Raw genomic sequence first — 17424 nt, forward strand, 5'->3', positions numbered from 1 at the left:
AGGATTTTGCTGATCTAATGCTAACTCTGAAGCTGCTAACATTTAGAGAATGATTTTCACGGTCAGTGTTCAATGTTCTGCTTCCTGTGTTTCATCACCTTCTGTCTGATGGCTGTATTTACACACATATCACATCATAAGTGTAATTCTTCATTTATAAACAACAGTTTTGTAAAGAAAAAAAGGTTTTAATAAATGTTTATGACCCTCTTTAACTCTCAGATGGGCATGTGTGTCCGTCTATAGGTGTTTGTATCATTGTTTCCTTTTGAATGTTGTGTTTCAGGAGTTGTTTGTAGCCAGTGGGGTGATGATAATGATTGGGGTGTGAGTTACAGTCGTTCACACATCTGTGCAGTAAAGGACTCATCAGTGATAATGAGATGCACTTATAAATACCCTAGAGGACATCAGATCAAGAAAGAGTTCTGGACCAAAACACCTGTAATAGATGATGAAGAGCCTCCAGATCTGTCTGAGGACCCTGAATACAGTCAGAGGCTTCAGTATATGGGAGATAAACACCATCACTGCAACGTCAGACTGAGTCATGTGACACTGAAGGATTCACACATGTACTATTTCAGATTCATCACTGATAAACCTGATGGAAAATACATTGGTGATCCAGGAGTGACTCTTACTGTCACAGGTGACTCTGATGAGTTTCATCTCTTCTTCTGCATTATGTTGAATAATAATCAGTGTATGACAGCAGCACTAGATATAATGTGTGTGTTGTGTTCAGATCTTCAGGTGGAGTCTCCTGAGAGAGTGACAGAGGGAGATCCAGTCAATCTGAGATGTAAAAGCAGCTGCGCTCCGACTGACAGAGACACATTCGTCTGGTACAGAAACTCACAGCCATTAACAGGGGCTGTGAGTAACACACTCAGTAACACACTCCTCCTCAACCCAGTGAGAAGAAAGGATTCAGGCAGATACAGCTGTGCTGTAAACGGATACACTCTCATCTCTCCTGCTGTTCAGCTCAATGTCACGTGTGAGTGTGTTTTCTTTCCAAAGCCAGTAGAGTTCACTCGTCCCTCCTTTTCTTTAGAAATGATAGTAATTGGGGCTAATCTTTAAAACATTTAAATGCTCACTGTTTCAATAGTTCAGTCACAAAACATGAACAATATGTTTGATTGTAACATTTTATGTTTATATTCAGATATATTCAATTTTACAACTCCCTTGTCATGGCAACGCCACGCCATAAACACAACACACTAAAACAGCTGTTCAAATAATGGGTTAAACACCTTTAAAGCTCAAATACTGATTGTAAATGCTTTAAATAATAAGATTCACATTTATGTCTTTAAATCCTCCAAAATTAGCCCCCATTCACTTCTATTGTAAGTTCCTTGCCATTTTTTTATTCTCTTTTTTAAAGAAAACAAAACTAAAATACAATACTTTTAATTGTGTGTGGTAATCAGTATTATGCAACAAATGTTTGAAAAAAGAACTGTGTTGCATAATACAATCAGAGCTGGGTAGTAACTTTATACCAAGCATATCTTATTCAAATTAATGTGATAAACAATGTAATGTGTGTAATGTAATAATTACTGTTCGGGGTTATGTTCAGTTTTTTTTTTTTTGGTTCTGATCCTGTTTATCTGAGTTCCCTGTAATTGTTAGTTCCCTTATCGAGTCGGTCCCTCGACATTACTTATGGGGAAATCCATTTTCCTCTAAATGCTGATTGGCTGGCAGCCTCCAATATAGGTGACGTCGGGCGCCAAAATACCTCAGAATCTTTCTTCTCCACCTGGAGCCTGATTTCGCTGTGGATTCACGCAAACAGAGTGGACAAGGTGGAATTATCCCCTCTCGCGTTCCGGCGGATTTTTTGCTAGGAAACCAACAAAACAAAAAATGTCTCTTTGCTGCATGTGTGGTGGTCCAATCGACTTCCCGGACACACACGAGCAGTGTGTGCTGTGTCTGGGTCGCTCTAAGGATCAGGTTGTCGAGCCTGTGAGGAACAAGATCCTTCACGCAAGGCTGGCCGTTACCCGTAACGGTGGCCTTATGACTCCTGCCTCTCCTCCGCCCGCCACCGTCGAGCCGCGGACCGGGAGACTGCAGAAAGCTCCGTCAATGGACTCTGTTGAGGAGTTAGTGTCGGCCCAACGCCCACGCCGCCCTCACGTGTCAGAACCTCTCCCCTACGCTGAGGCTAGTTATGGCCCTCCGAAGGAAGCGCGGGAAATTGTCTCTCTCGGATATGGTGAGGACGACACCCCGTGAGGACGTTTTTCCCTCATCTCCACGAGGAGCTCACCCGGTCATGGCGCTCCCCTCCCTCAGCCCGAGCCCATGCACAGGGTTCAAAGCAGCTTCGAAAACAGCTTGTTCCCGCTCAGAGTTCCCTCGGCAACCAACAGAGAAAGCAGAGAATGTTTGTGTAAATGTTATGAAACCGCTGTGTTCTGTTTCAATAAACAAAAAGCATTACATGTCTCAGCAAAAGAGCTCTTTTCCTCCCCTAACTATTACCCGCGACATAAGCGAAACCTCTCCTCCGGGAGACGCTTCAAAGAGCGGAAGCCCGGGACAACCCGAGGATGTGACTATGTGTGTCCCCGTGCAAAGAGCCACTGACGAGTCACTGGCCATTAATATAGCTGTCAATGCTTCTCCGCCGGCTGACGCGCAGCCCCCGCCGCAGAATGAATTAACCCTCTGGGGTCTAAGGTGTTTTTGGGGTCCTTGAGATTTTCTGACATGCCCTGACATTTGTGCTTTTTTCAGTTGCTTATAAACATGGCAAAGGTGTAATTACACTCTATTTAGCACAAACAGGGCTACCATAATATGTGAGCAACATGTATGTACATTAGGGGTGACCCCAAATAGTCGAAGATTCGATGCTTCGATTGGAGGAGCCTGATTCGACTACCGATCTCATGGTCGAATCTTCGCAGAGGTGTTATGAAACGAGGATCATGCCACTTTGGCAATATGAGGGCGCTCAATGTCTGACTTCACATAGAACTACCGGTTTTCTGTCAATATGTTAATATTCAGCCTATTATGATAATGCTGTATATAAAAATGTGCAAAGAAATAAGCTTTTAATAAATATTTTTTAACGTGCCTGAATAAATCCAAACACCCCGCGTCCACGTGACAGATTTAAGTTTCACTTTCAATCCGTAACCGACAGAGGAGCGTCTTGGCGGCAAGGATTTAAATCTTTAAAATAACAATGTCTGGGATAAGAAAATATAAAGTGTGGATGTACACCGTCAGAAAGGATATTCTCCAAGGCTGGATTTAGCATCAGGAAAACCATGATCGCACTTCTGCCGGCCAACTTTAACAAGTTTCACGTTAGAATGTATTTTATCCGCGCGCACAATTTGAAAAGACTCCAACGGACACAGACAGAGTGAAAGACTGGATTTGTTCTCTCGATCAGGTAGGGTAGGCTACAAGTGATTTCAAAACTTTTCAGACAGTTCTAATTTGATTTTTAGATGCTGTGAGTGTGAACATTTTTAGCTAAAAAGACTGCCACTCCAGTTTAGCATTTATTGTTGTTTCTGCAGTTAAAAAGACAAAGTTGAAAATTGGCTACTGTCGTTATTTTAATCATTTATTTATTTTTATTTTATTTATTGATCTGTCAGGGTTATCTAATCTAACTATTTGTGGCTTGTGTTTTGAATATATGTTCCCCTGCACTTTAGGCATTTTGCACACATTTGCTCATCTTGTGACTTGATTCTTATTTATTTCGTTTTGTATTTTTATTTATTAGAAAGGTATATTCTGTTCTAATTTAATTTAGTAAATTAATTGTTTATTTTTTCGGTTTATCATGTTGTGGTGTATAGAGCCGATTTAATTTGATTTGTATGTGAAATGCAAATCCTGTCTGTGGCCTTTCTGGAGTTATTTATGTTATTTCTTAGTTTTATTGATCCAAAATGTTTTTATACATTTTCTTCTATATCTTTGTGTGATTTTTCTGTACATCGCGGCTTTGAAATGTTAAAGCCCCGCCCCCATACACATGATTCGACTATTAGTCGACCATAAGCAAGACATGACGATTCTGATTCGACTATGAAAATCCATAGTCGGGGACACCCCTAATGTACATGTTTGTATTTTTGAGAGAATAATGTTTATGCATGGATATTGAAAAAAATAAAAAATAAAGTTTCTGAAATAAGGCCACAAAACACATACTAAATATGTGTCCACAAGACTTTTGACTAATGGATGTTGTCGCCTAGAGTTTTTTCTTCAAAATGATCTGAAAATCATCCTGCTTAATCATTCACTTAACACAATACATTGATTTAAATTTTGCAAGACACTTTCTGTTTGGAAAGGCAATATGCGAGTGGGCGTCAACGATCCAACACCATCATGCATATTTAGTGGTTCGCACCTGAAGAGACAATGGGGCCGCATACTTAATGAGCCATTCATTCAGGTGTGTCACTGAGCCACAAGAAAGAATGCAAGAGCAATATGTATGTATGTATATATATATATATATATATATATATATATATATATATTCTACCAAATTGGTTCACAGTTGGAAGCATCTCATTTTTTTTTTTTTTTTTCACAAATTGTATAATATCCAAGGAAAACATGTCTAGTAATTGTGCAGTTAATTCTCATACTGTATTTTCAGTTTTGGAATATGTATCCTCTCCCCAAATTTGTCACTAATAAAACACAATAAAAATTATTTAAAGAAAAGGCTTATATTTACCTTTTAATAGTTTGTTTACATCTACCTTGTAAATATATTTTTTTGTTAAAAAGGTTACAATTACAACAACAATTCAAGTGTAATCTTTCTTTGTAAAAACTAAAGTATACATTTTATCATACATATTTCAAAGTTAAGGATTCATTACTTTGAATATAGCCTAGGCTACATTGGAATAAACACTATAACATATTATTTGATTACTTTATTTTTGACAAAACATATTATATTTAACATATGAGCAAAAATTGGCAAACAAAAGCTTATTTGAGGTGGCAGATATTTTACAGTAAAAATGTACAATCTATCCAAAACTAGTCAACGAAATGTTGTCTTTCATATGTCTGTAACATAGTTTTCGTTTATATAAGAAATATAAATGTTAATTTGCAGTTTAATACGTTGCTTATACAAATACATTTTATTTCAACATATTTCAGTCGATTTTTACTCAGTATAGCAATACAGTTTGCTAAAAGCGGATCATTCATTCACACGTACAGAAACGCGATTCAAATTTAAACTGTCTTTTTGCGAGTTGTGGTAAACAACGCATCTCTGCCGTTCATTCATTCACACACAGAAACACGATTCACTTGAGAATGAAAAAAACTTACTACAGTATTCCATAGCTCAGGATCCCTTGCTCCTCGAAATACCAGCACTTCTGAGGTACATTTTCCATTATTATTATTACGATAGTATAGCGCCGCGAGACGGTGTAAACAAGTACAATGATCTGAATAAACTTGATGTGTTTTCGCGAGCTGATATGGGGGCGTTCACAGTTTGCATGGATTGCCTCAGTCATTTGCATTTGAATAGCGCGCGCTCTCCGTGGGTGGGGTCAGATTAAAACATAATGAGCTGAGATGAGAACGACTGACATCTCTCTCTTTTCATACAGATTACATAAACTGAGAATATTTGTTTTTTATAAAAAATACTTCATTTAAAAGAAGAGAATTCAAGCTTCATGCCTGTGTGTCTGTATGCCTGTTTGACTGAGTATTCGCTGAGTTATTGTTCATTTTCGGACGCGTTTCAGAATTGACTTCACTGACAGAGAGAAAGCAGAACTCACATCATGTTTATTTTTCTTTATTTGGCAAAAAGCACAACACTTTGTTTTTATTGTGAGTATACACAAAAATAATACACACTTAACAGGATCGATTGATGTATGAAACTGGTTTGTAAGATCAAAGTCAACAGAGTATTTGGAGTCTCGTTTGAACTTATAAGAAAAAAAGCGAGCAAATCACGCCGGCGTGATTGTCGACCCCAGGGGGTTAATGCCCCCTCTGTCGAGTCACCTGAACGCGTGGTTGACACTCCCAGCTGCGTCAGATTGGTTAATCAACACTGTAAAATACGGCTATATGCTTCAGTTCGCTCGCAGACCACCCTGCTTCGGCGGCGTGATTATGTCAGAGGTATCAGAACAGAGCGCTCCACTGCTACGGGCAGAAATCTCCTCCCTCCTGGCCAAACAGGCAGTAGAGATAGTGCCCGGGGAACAGAGAAATTGCGGGTTTTACAGCTGTTATTTTCTAGTCTCGAAAAAGGACGTAGGTATGCGCCATCTTGGATCTGAGATTACTGAACAAAGCGCTTGCGAAACGCACGTTCAAGATGATTACGGTGAAGCAAATCCTTGCGCATATTCAGCCCGAGGACTACTTCATTGCAGTGGATCTGATGGATGCATATTTTCACATTCAGATAGCCCCGCATCACAGGCGCTTTCTGCGTTTTGCATTCGAAGGTGTCGCATACCAATTCAAAGTGTTGCCGTTCGGGCTGGCTCTAGCCCCCCGCGTGTTTACAATGTGCATGAATGTAGCGCTCGCACCCCTGAACTCAGTGGAATGTGCATTCTGAACTATCTCGACAACTAGCTAGTCATCGCTCAAACGAGAAGCGCTCTTGAGGAACACAGACGCAGGCTCCTCGCCCATTTGACATGCCTGGGACTGTCTGTGAACATACAGAAGAGCACGCTTCAGCCGTGTCAGTCGATTACATTCCTGGGTATGATTCTGGACACGCGCACGATGATCCAGTCCAGATCCAGTCCATTCACAATACACTAGCCCTCTTCATTCAAGGCAGAGCCATCCCCTTGAAAACATTTCAGATGCTACTGGGTCTGATGGCAGCCGCAGCCTCCGTTTGCAGACTGGGCTTGCTGCACATGAGACCGCTGCAGCACTGGTTGCAAAACCGAGTGCAATCCCTGCAGGGCTTAGCGAGGCAGGTGCTCTCATGGACTGATTGGTTACTTCTTTCGATCCGAGCAGTACACTTACCGGGCAGTTTGAATTGTGGCGCGGACATGCTGTCCAAGGATGGCATTGTGCACGGAGAGTGGAGACTACACCCTCAAACTATAAATATGATCTGGAATCTTTTCGGTGAGGTGGAGATCGACCTCTTTGCTTCAGAGGAGAACGCCCACTGCCCGCTGTACTTCTCATTGACAACGGCTCCTCTGGGAGGGGATGCGCTGTCGAGCCGCTGGGCCAAGGGGCGGAAGTATTCATTTCCCCCGGTCAAAATAATGCCGCTAGTGCTGCAAAAGATCAGGAAAGAGAGATGTGCGTTGATTCTGGTAGCGCCCAAGTGGCCCAACCAGCCATGGTTCCCGGAACTGGTGAAGATGTCGCAGCTCCCCCCGTGGCGAGTCTCGCTGAGAAGGGACCTTTTATCCCAGGTGAGGGGCCCCATATGGCACCCCAGCCCGGAGCTGTGGGACCTGCAATGCAAGTCACAGCGAGTGCTGCAGACAATAGCAGAGGCTAGACCCCTTCGATGAGACGCTTATACGCTCTGAAATGGAAGGTGTTTGCTAACTTGTGTATTGACAAACGGGAAGACCCAAAGGGTTGTGATATCTCCACTATTCTGACCTTCCTGCAGGAACGCCTGGACGCTGGCAGCTCCCCGTCTACAGTGAAAGTATACGTGGTCGCTATCGCCGCCTTTCGTGACATGCTAGATGGCCATTCAGTGGGGAAGCACACCCTGATATCGAATTTCTCCGGGGGGCGAGGCGGCTTAATTCTCCCCGCCTTCTTCCGATGCCAGTTTGGGACCTATCGTTAGTGCTCAGTGCTCTGTCCGATACACCTTTCGAACCAGCCGAATCTTTGAACCGGCTCATTTGGGTCTTTTTGAGTGGGACATGCTACTTTGGCTTGTGTGTTTTGCGTCATTAACCCGGAACTATAGTTCGATTTAGTTTGATTAATGAACCAGCTCGACCTGTTACTTCCTACCGGCTCAAAAGAACAATTCGTTCATGAACCGAACATCATTAGCGCTTTCTACAGCCACAGCTAACAATTATGTTACTAACTACAATTTTTGATTTGGAATTTGGAATCAGTAACTGACTATAGGTTGTAAGTAATCTATCCAGCACTGATTTACTGACTACCACACACACACAAAAGTACTGTTTATTTTGTTTTGGATATTTCCTAATAAGTGACATGACCTGTTGTCACAAGGATCCATGGATTCCTGTTGTTTATGCTAAATTCTGCCCGTATTAACTGTATGTAAGAACAGAAATAGAAGTGTTTGGTAGGTGAGTGACGGGTGATGCTATATATTTCTCCTGTAGATCCTCCAGGGAATGCTGTGATCTCCATCAGTCCATCTGGTGTAATAGTGGAGGGAGATTCAGTGACTCTGAACTGCAGCAGTGACTCAAACCCTCCTGCAGAAATCAGCTGGATTAAAGGAGGAACGCTTGTAGGATCTGGAAGAATCTACAGCATCTCAAAGATCAGCTCTGATGACAGTGGAGAATACAAGTGCAAGTCCAGCAATGAACATGGAGAGAAATACTCTGATGCTGTGACTTTAAACATCATGTGTGAGTTCATGATAAAACATTAGATGCAAATTTTCTGTTTTGATAAATTCAGTCCATATTAGTATTTTTTTAAATGTGTAATAAGATAAAAAATAAAATAAAATAATAATCTGATAATTGTTATTAGATCCCCAGCTGACTCTGAACTTCAGCTGGTTTAAGCAGAATAAACCCTCAGCTCTGGACAGAGTTTCAATCGTTGGACAATCGATTCTAAGATGCATCGCGATGCGGACGATTCTGAATCGAATCACAATTGTCAAAAATCGAATTTCTAAATGTTAATTGATAACGTAATATTGACAGAACGCAAAGGCGCCCGGACAGTCTGTGGTGTGCGCATAACAGAGACGCGTGATGGTGGAGCGAGAAATCCGGCCGGCGCCCTCTGCGTTAAAATAGCGTACCCAGTAAACAATTACCGTCTTTCAACGTTGAAATATGGTTGAAAATAAGTCGGTCCGCCTTGGACTGGTTTACGACGTGATTTCAACTAAGTAGTTTCGGCCGGACTGTTTGACTACATGTTTTCAACTGATCATCCAAGACATGTTTTCAACTGATAATCTAAGACAGCTAGGATAGCCTGTTATACATGTAGCGGGGCGAGAAATCGGAGGAGATCGACTAGCGACTACGCCACCCTGGAATCTTGCCAGGGACAATACAATGGAATTTCTGCTTTAAGACAACACAGGTTCGTTCACAGTAAAGTGGCAGGAGACGTGGATACGAAAATATATATAAATTTTATTCAAGATAAATACTTTATATAAAATTCACAAAACACAATCAACAACACTTATAGACACGACAATGTCACTATTCAACAAGACACACAGAGCAACCTGAGAGGTCAGCGACAGAGGAGCTGAGGCAGAGCAGGGGATAAAGGGCCCATAAGGCCTCCACGACAAGTCACCTTTCCCGTACACCTGTGCACACACACACACACACTCACACAAGTACACATGGCACCACTCATGACACAGCACTCGTGAGAAAGACCACCACCAGCAATCCGCCCCTGCTTTACGCACTCAGCTCCTGTAACGACAGAATGAAGTTACACTCAGAATTGTCAGTTGAAACACACTCAGAATTGTCACAATTGAAGCACTCAAAATTGTCACTTTATGGAGACAACGAATGGAATCGAGGTGTTCGCACTTTTCAATTTAAACCTTACAAATTCTAAATCAAAATACAAAAAAAATAATACAAAAGAAAAATATATAAACCACAACCACACACGCGCATACACACACACACACGTAATACACAAACACGAAAGACAACGATGTCCGTCCAATTGTCAACAGCAAAGCAACAGCGCCTTCGGACAGTAGTTCCACGCAGTCCATCCGCAAGAAAGCTAATCGGCCAGGCAGACGCCACCAATCCGTACTTGATGCATCTATAAAATTACAAGTTAACAATCAGACGAATTAACTACGAACAATTACTAAAATCGACAAAAGATCGCCACGCGACACAGGCGAGAATGACTTAAATCACATACCTTATGGGTACGATCCCTGGGAACCAAACCAGTTAGGCAGATAAACGCAGTGGCGTCATGCCCATTCAAAGTGAGGGGGCACGTGCCCCCTCAGATTTTTCCTCCCTGATATTTTTTTTGTCACAACTTTATTCCTATTATGCTCCATAATATACCAGAGCCTATAACGACTCAAATGTATTCTTCTGGATGTGTAATAAATCGGTCAGCATCAGCCCGCCCCTTTTTCCTAATATGGTGTCTGTGTATATCAAATCTAGAGCGCTACGCGCGTAGCGCTCTAGAATCTTTGCTGTGTATGTTCAAGCAACTCACTCGTCTCGCACGTTGAGCTGGCAATGTTTTACAGATGGTCTTGAAGTGGTAAGTGGGCAAAGCAACAAATCGGCATTGAATTAGTTATCGGATGATATTAAAAGGTAGTGGGATTATTTGTGGTTGACCTGGAAATTTTAACTTGATCAAAAAGTTGTGGATTTGATATTAGCTGCGAATTCAGAGCATTAACTTAAGTTGTGTTATTATAAAATATAATAATGAGCAGTGTAACTACAGTATTTCAATGATTTTACTAAAGTAATGTTACATATTACATTTGATTTGATTACTTTTTTACATTTCTGTCAAATATTAACCATTTTCAAATAAACGGGGTAGTGTTAACCTTATTCAGCACTGAAATCTGTCAAACTTCTTTCAAAGTCCTTCATCACATATTAATATTAAAATAACTTAATTTCAGAGCACCACAAAGTCAGACCTCAGCACCTTTATGTACCTTTAATGTAAGATCGTTCTTAGGTCACATACCAATTTAAAATCATAACATAAAAACTGCAATGGTACTGTTTTTAAAATCATGTGTAGTAGGCCTAAGTGTACAGTAAGTGTGTGTGTAAACATGCTTTAATGAAGTAGACTTCAAAAGCTTTTGAATTTGAGCTTACAGTTCTTTCATCAACCTGTCTTTTACAGAAACTTACAAAATAGATACTTTAACTTAGTCCTCAGATAGAGGAGGGTTGCTGCTAGCTCCGTTAAGGTATTTCTGTCCCTCCCAAACTGCATTGAAATGGTATGTTTAGCAGCCAGAATTTAAAAATTTTCAGGGGGAGAAACCCCCTGACCCCTCCGAACATGATCCATATCACCCGTCAGAAAACAATTTCAACGTCTCAGATTGTGCCCCCCCCCAGAATTTTGGCTTGCATGACGCCCCTGGATAAACGCATACATGCAGACTGAGGGCTCGTCCAGTCGATCGGGAGGACAGCGTGTGCCAGTGGAAACTAAGCACTTCCATATTGAAGTGTAAACACTCATACTGGCCGTACTTCTCACTCCAACCTTTGACTGTACACAACAAAAATGTCGCTACAATACAAGTGGATACAAAGTGTAAAACCAATATGACTTCACCTACCAGAGGAGGGACAACCTCAATAAACTGCCAGCCGCAGGAAACTCGCACGCCACTCTGAAAATAGGCTAATGTTAGCTACATTATACCATAGACAACCCAGCTAACATCACACAACATACCTGGATGGCGACCGAATGACGACCCGGGAAGGGGCGGTGACTCGTGACACCATAGCCAGCCCGTTTATATATGCTGCTACAGCCCACTGATAGGACGAAACTCAACGAGTGGACTAACCAACTACATGCAGGCAGGAAGAATTTCATTAGCCCTGCCACATACATGCTAAAACAACGGAGAAAACAAACTACCAAACCATGTTCATTATTATCTCAAATAAATTTAAAGAGTTTTACATATTCCGTCAAAGTTATAAAAAAATACATTGAAACTGTACGTGCAATGAGCATCATACTTGGAAAGAATGACCACACCCCAGCTGGCGGCAGTAATGCACCATTAAAGTTAGTTGCCAACCGCCATAAAACCGAAAGAAGAAGAAGCAAATGAGGCGCGCGCGCGAACATGCATGCAGCAGAGGAAGTGCGCGCTCTGTATTTTTCCACCCATCATCAAGCCAACCGCCAGAAAGCTCTTCACACCAGAAAGCAGCTGTGTAAAGTAAGTAGCTATGATAAAATAATTAGCTATGATGGCAAAATAAGTGTAACATTATAAACGTTTACCTTATTTCAACCAAACCTGACTTTTTTTTGTTGTAAACGTACTAGCTAGACATTATGCGGCTAGCTACCACGTGTACACACCTATCTATCTGTGTGAAATTCCCAAAATGCGGATATTAATAAGCCATTAAGGTTTAACTGTTTGTGATTTATTTTTTAGTTATGGTACATCGTAGATAGCCAGATTAATTTCAGCTTTGGTTTATTTATGCACCATCTAATATATTTTCTTTTGCAGCTGCAGTAATGAAGTGGAGTAAAACTGCTACAGAAGTTGAAATCACGGCTGCTATGGCTGAGACACTTAAACACTCCCGGGAGAGCTGGAGGTGGAGGTCGCAAAGTGTGAACATTTGTAGTGTAGATTTTCTGAGTTGTGTTTTGTGTTGACTCTTGGAATGTGAAATCTGTGTTTTATTGCACTATATTTTATTTAAAATGTGCTGTTTTAAGTATAATAAAGCTATTCTCTCTTTAAAGCTTTGTTTTATTCATATGTTAATCTAAAATGTTATTTGGCATGTTAATGTGTTGGGACTTTAGAATTGACAATTGTCAATAGGCATCAACTGTTTTAACGTTGAAAAGTCGGACAAATTTGACGTCTTTTCAATTTTCATTTTCAACCTTCAGTGGACCGTAATTAGACGTTGAAGATTTACGTCTATTCAACGTCTAATAGACGACTTTTTGCTTGCTGGGTAACTTTGGCTTTATGAAGTTGAAGGGGAAAAGCACCTGGACAAGAGCCACACTTTATGCAAGTAGAGATCCAGACTGCGACCAAATGGCAACAAGAAGCCGCACTGGTGTGACCACCACGTTATGCAGTTGATAAGAGCTGCAACTTCTGTTACATACGAGAAACATCAAATGGCAAACGATCAAAAGTGAAACGAAACTGGCTATTTGTTTGAGCTGTGGCGCGCAGACCGTTTAGCGCAGCGCAAGCTCAGAACAGGTTTACTCGTGGGCCGATCTCAATCATGTGATACTGTTATTACACAGCGCTGGGAGATCCAGTGAGAAAGTGTTCGAATTCACAGCAGAATTAATAATATCGCAGCGAGATCTAATTGGAAGCATCCAAATTCTATAACCCACACATGTCAGATCAAACAGCGCTGATGTTAAAACCAGGACAGCCTTAGAAGCTTTCACCCAACTCGGAATTACAGCGAATTACAAACTCTATTGCAACATTTATTGCCAAATCACTTCCATTTGTTTAATTAATAAAATATATTGGAAGTAAATTCATTATGGATCATTACAAATACTTTGTTTTAAAAGTACCAAGTAGTCACACAGTGAGAAAAAAGAAAATCTGTATAGAAAAAAAAAAGATGCATCGATAATTATTTTATCATCGCAGTCCTCAGAATCGCGATCGAATCGAATCGTGAGATGCCTAGCGATTCCCATCCCTAATACAGAGTGGACGCTTCTGCTGTCAGGCTCACAATCAACATCTCAGAGATCAGACGCTGTAACTGTCACAGATGAAGGTTTTATTTTATAAAGAGTTCAAGACAGTTATGCAGCTTTGAGAGTTAATCTGAACTCAAATTCTTCATCTTTCAGTGCATCCTGATCATGGCTGGCCCGTCGGGTTGGGGATCACTGTGGCGTGTTTAGGATTCTTCATCGTCATCGTCATCATTCTGTTTATAATGTAAGTTTGATTAAAATCATTCTCAATTACAGTGAGTGAATGCAATTCACTTTCAGACTAGTGCAGGTGTAAATGCCTCATGTGATGTGATTAGTAATTAATCTTTAAAATGCAGCTTACAAGTTTAATGTCTGTTAAATCAGGAGAAAACGAAGAGTTGCTAAAGCTGAAGACCTCACTGACCTCACTGAAAAACAGGTAAATCTTCCGGACACAACATGTGAATACTCTAGTTAGACGGGGCCATTCACACAGAACGTGAGAGACAAGTCAGTGGAACGAGAGGCAAAAAAACCCAAAGAAAGTTTATCGACTTTTAATTTGAGTGCCGTGTTTATAATGGTCAAACACGACCGTCTAGCACGTGTTTACATAGAAAAACAATGAAAAGTAGAGCACTGAAATGGAAAAACGTGTTCTGTGTGTACAGCCCTTAAATGTGAATAATAAATAATATTTAAAGGGGTGGTATAATGCCCTTTTCACAAGATGTAAAATAAGTCACTGATGTCCCCAGAGTGTGTGTGTGAAGGTTTAGCTCAAAATACCCCACAGATATTTTTATATAGCATGTTAAAATTGTCACTGTTTGAGGGTGAGCAAAAACGCACCGTTTTTGTGTGTGTCCCTTTAAATGCAAATGAGCTGCAGCTCCCGGCACAGGGGGCGGAGCTTCAAGAGCTTTTACCTCACACAGACACACACTGAAAATTTTACAACTTTTAGCCTTTTATGTTCAAACCGGAGTCAGACAATGATGGAGAGACTCAAGAAGAAGTGACAACATGTAGAAGCAACAGGACATTTCTGAATGGTTAGTTGATGAGTTTATGTAGCTGATGTGTAGTTATCTTCTAGTCATTGATTAGCATATTCTGTCATGATAATCTATAAATGGTGTTCAGGGGGTGGGGTTTATGTAAATTTTAGGGTTGGTGATGTCACTAACCCGAGAGCCGTTTGTTGCAGTCCTTAAAAAGCCATTTCTGTTAAAGAAAATATCTCCCTTTGCTTTGAACTTTGAGCGTTGTAACTTTGCAGATGTTGTTTATGCTCAAACAGCAACATTACACACTAACTAAAGTTAGAAAAGTTAAATAATAATCAACCACCCCTTTAATTTTCTTCTGTTTCAGGACAATCTGCACTCTACCGTAACAGGGAGAGACGTTCATGTTTCTGAATCAGCCGATTGTGATGACGCTCAGTACGCCAGTGTTACTTCCAGCAAACCCAGAAGAGACGCAAATGCTCCTGAATGCAGAGAGACTGAGAAGATCCAGTACGCAACTGTCCAACATCACAGAAACAAACAGACGAAGAGAGCAGAGGAGAATGAAAGCCACTACAACAATATCAGGATTGGTCAGCCTGATTCTGTCCTGAGGTGAGAAGAACGAGCTTAAAGAGACAGTTCACGCAGAAATAAAACATTTGCCGTCTACTCACCCTCATGTGGATGAAAGGAGCATTTATAGTTCTTTAAATCTGGAAGTTTTTTTCTTAATAACTTTGTGTCCCACTGATGTTTCAGAAACATCTGAATTGTTTAATGACTTTTATCATCATGCAATCTGATCCATAACATGATTGTTGTTTTATTTGATGTTCTTTAGGCGATCAAATGTGCAGACTGTGGAAGAGGCGTCTGTGATCTACAGCCGTGTCAAATGAGTGAACGAGACCATCATGAAGACAAAGGCCAAAACAATGAAACAATATTCTGAGAGTAGGGCTGTCAGTTTAGCATGCTAATTCACTCATTTATTATTCATTAAATCAGGTAAATAGACGTCAGGAACGCAGTGTCTTTTTCTCATTACAAGAGCAGAATACAAAGGAAAGAGCCAAGAACCAACAACACGTGTTTAGTGAGACTAAAAACATTTTGTGATGTGACTGGCTTGGTAATTGTTTCTTAAAATCATTTGAACTTTTGACTTTATTTGTTTTCTGTAAGCAAATAAAAAGACCATATCAGTTTTACCAAATTCATTATTATAGTGCGTGTGCACATGAAGGGGGGTGTGGGGGTGGAGGAGAGAGAAGCATGAAGAGGGAAGTTAGCTAGAGGAGAGATGTCCTAGACAATGACAACAACTAACATTAAAAATGTATATTCTTGAGAATTTTGATATGGCCGACACACGACCAAAGAGACGACGTTCCGATGAACAAATAACAAAGAAGAGGGAAAAGGAGAAGGAACGCGCAATGTCCCGAATTTATTCTGACATTACCCATGCATGCAACTTTTGCTGTTGTCATGGTGATGGTTCCCCAGCTCCCTCGTAGTTCCTGGCCCATAGGGACAGTCACTAAGGTCCTGCCCAGTTCTGATGGCCGCATTTGAGTGGCTGAGATCATCATAAATGGCAAACAATTTATCCATCCAGTTAGCCGATTAATCGTTCTTCCTGCCTTTCCCACTAATCCTACTGTATGAGTGGGATTTCTTTGGACAAATATGTTGTCATATTTGGGGGCGGCTGTTAAAAATCCCAATTAGTCACTCTCCTGTCACTCATATTGGGAGACACGCCCACTTCCTGGAACTTTCTTCACCTGAGGATAATTACCAATCAGCCTCACTAGTGTGCCTCTCTTTGTGCTGACTGTTTGCTCCTCTGCTTGCTGCATGTGTTTGCTGCGTCTATGACTTTGTAAATTTATTTAAACCTTTTGTATTGATATTAATTTGATAACTGTTGATTTGTTTAATTTGGTTAAAGATTTTCTTTATGGTTATGTGAATGTATACTTATTATTATAATGATTTGTATCAGTAAAGTTAACTTTGTTTGATTGTAGACACCAGCAATATGCAGCAATTGTAAAGCCACATTAATGAAATGGGACAATAAAGAAAGAAAGCAAATGGCAATAAATCAATTGAGAAGTAACTTCTGGACTCATTCCTGTGTTCTAATCGACACACCATTCTGGTAGCACTCATCCTTAACCAGCCAAACACCAAATATTGTACAGAGCCCCTAAAGTCACATGGTGGTGGAAATTATATTTCCACGATGCTTTTGCGTTTCCTCTCAAATCCTTTGCATTACCCATGCATGCAACTTTTGCGAGCATTGAAATATAATTTCTCCCCCATCTCATACTTTTGAATCTCCATGTCCTTTTAGGGGTTTTGTATTAAGCAATATTAGCTAAGAATTCATTTTGATCGATGACGTACATTGAGACACATTGGGCTGTGCATGTGTTCTTCATTACGGGCTGGCGCTTATGTGTGTGTGAACTGAGTCAAAATATAACTTGTCTGTCTGTGGTCAAAGTATCGACATCCAGTCTTACTCAATATAAGTTCCGCCTATATTGAGTGTCTTGCTCAATAATTCCTCAGAAAATGTTTCCAGGAAGAAAGACTATAAAAACGTAGTAAAAAAAAAGAAAAGAAAAAAAACACGTTTATTTTTATTCCATTTATATCTGAACATCCCTTTAATCTTAAAATGTGA

At 40.6% G+C, this 17424-nt stretch overlaps 1 protein-coding gene across 3 annotated transcripts in view; it reads left to right on the forward strand.

Moving 5' to 3' along the window:
• The window catches only part of LOC311076074 (sialic acid-binding Ig-like lectin 13), a 62922-nt gene extending 46029 nt beyond the window's left edge, over positions 1 to 16893 (forward strand). For 2 of the 3 annotated variants that reach the window (XM_084103946.1, XM_084103948.1), the window contains 5 exons: positions 8385 to 8639; positions 13855 to 13945; positions 14089 to 14143; positions 15082 to 15332; positions 15562 to 16892. In XM_084103946.1, coding sequence (XP_083960072.1) covers positions 8385 to 8639; positions 13855 to 13945; positions 14089 to 14143; positions 15082 to 15332; positions 15562 to 15619 — 710 coding nt within the window. In that variant the 3' untranslated portion in view covers positions 15620 to 16892. Of the gene's footprint in view, positions 1 to 286; positions 653 to 748; positions 1004 to 8384; positions 8640 to 13854; positions 13946 to 14088; positions 14144 to 15081; positions 15333 to 15561 lie in introns of all 3 variants that reach the window. The other variant, XM_084103947.1, reaches the window with a different exon arrangement.
• Positions 16894 to 17424: the final 531 nt, after the last annotated feature.

The sequence above is a fragment of the Abramis brama genome, assembly GCF_963993115.1.
Source record: "Abramis brama genome assembly, chromosome: 25".
NCBI lineage: Eukaryota > Metazoa > Chordata > Actinopteri > Cypriniformes > Leuciscidae > Abramis > Abramis brama.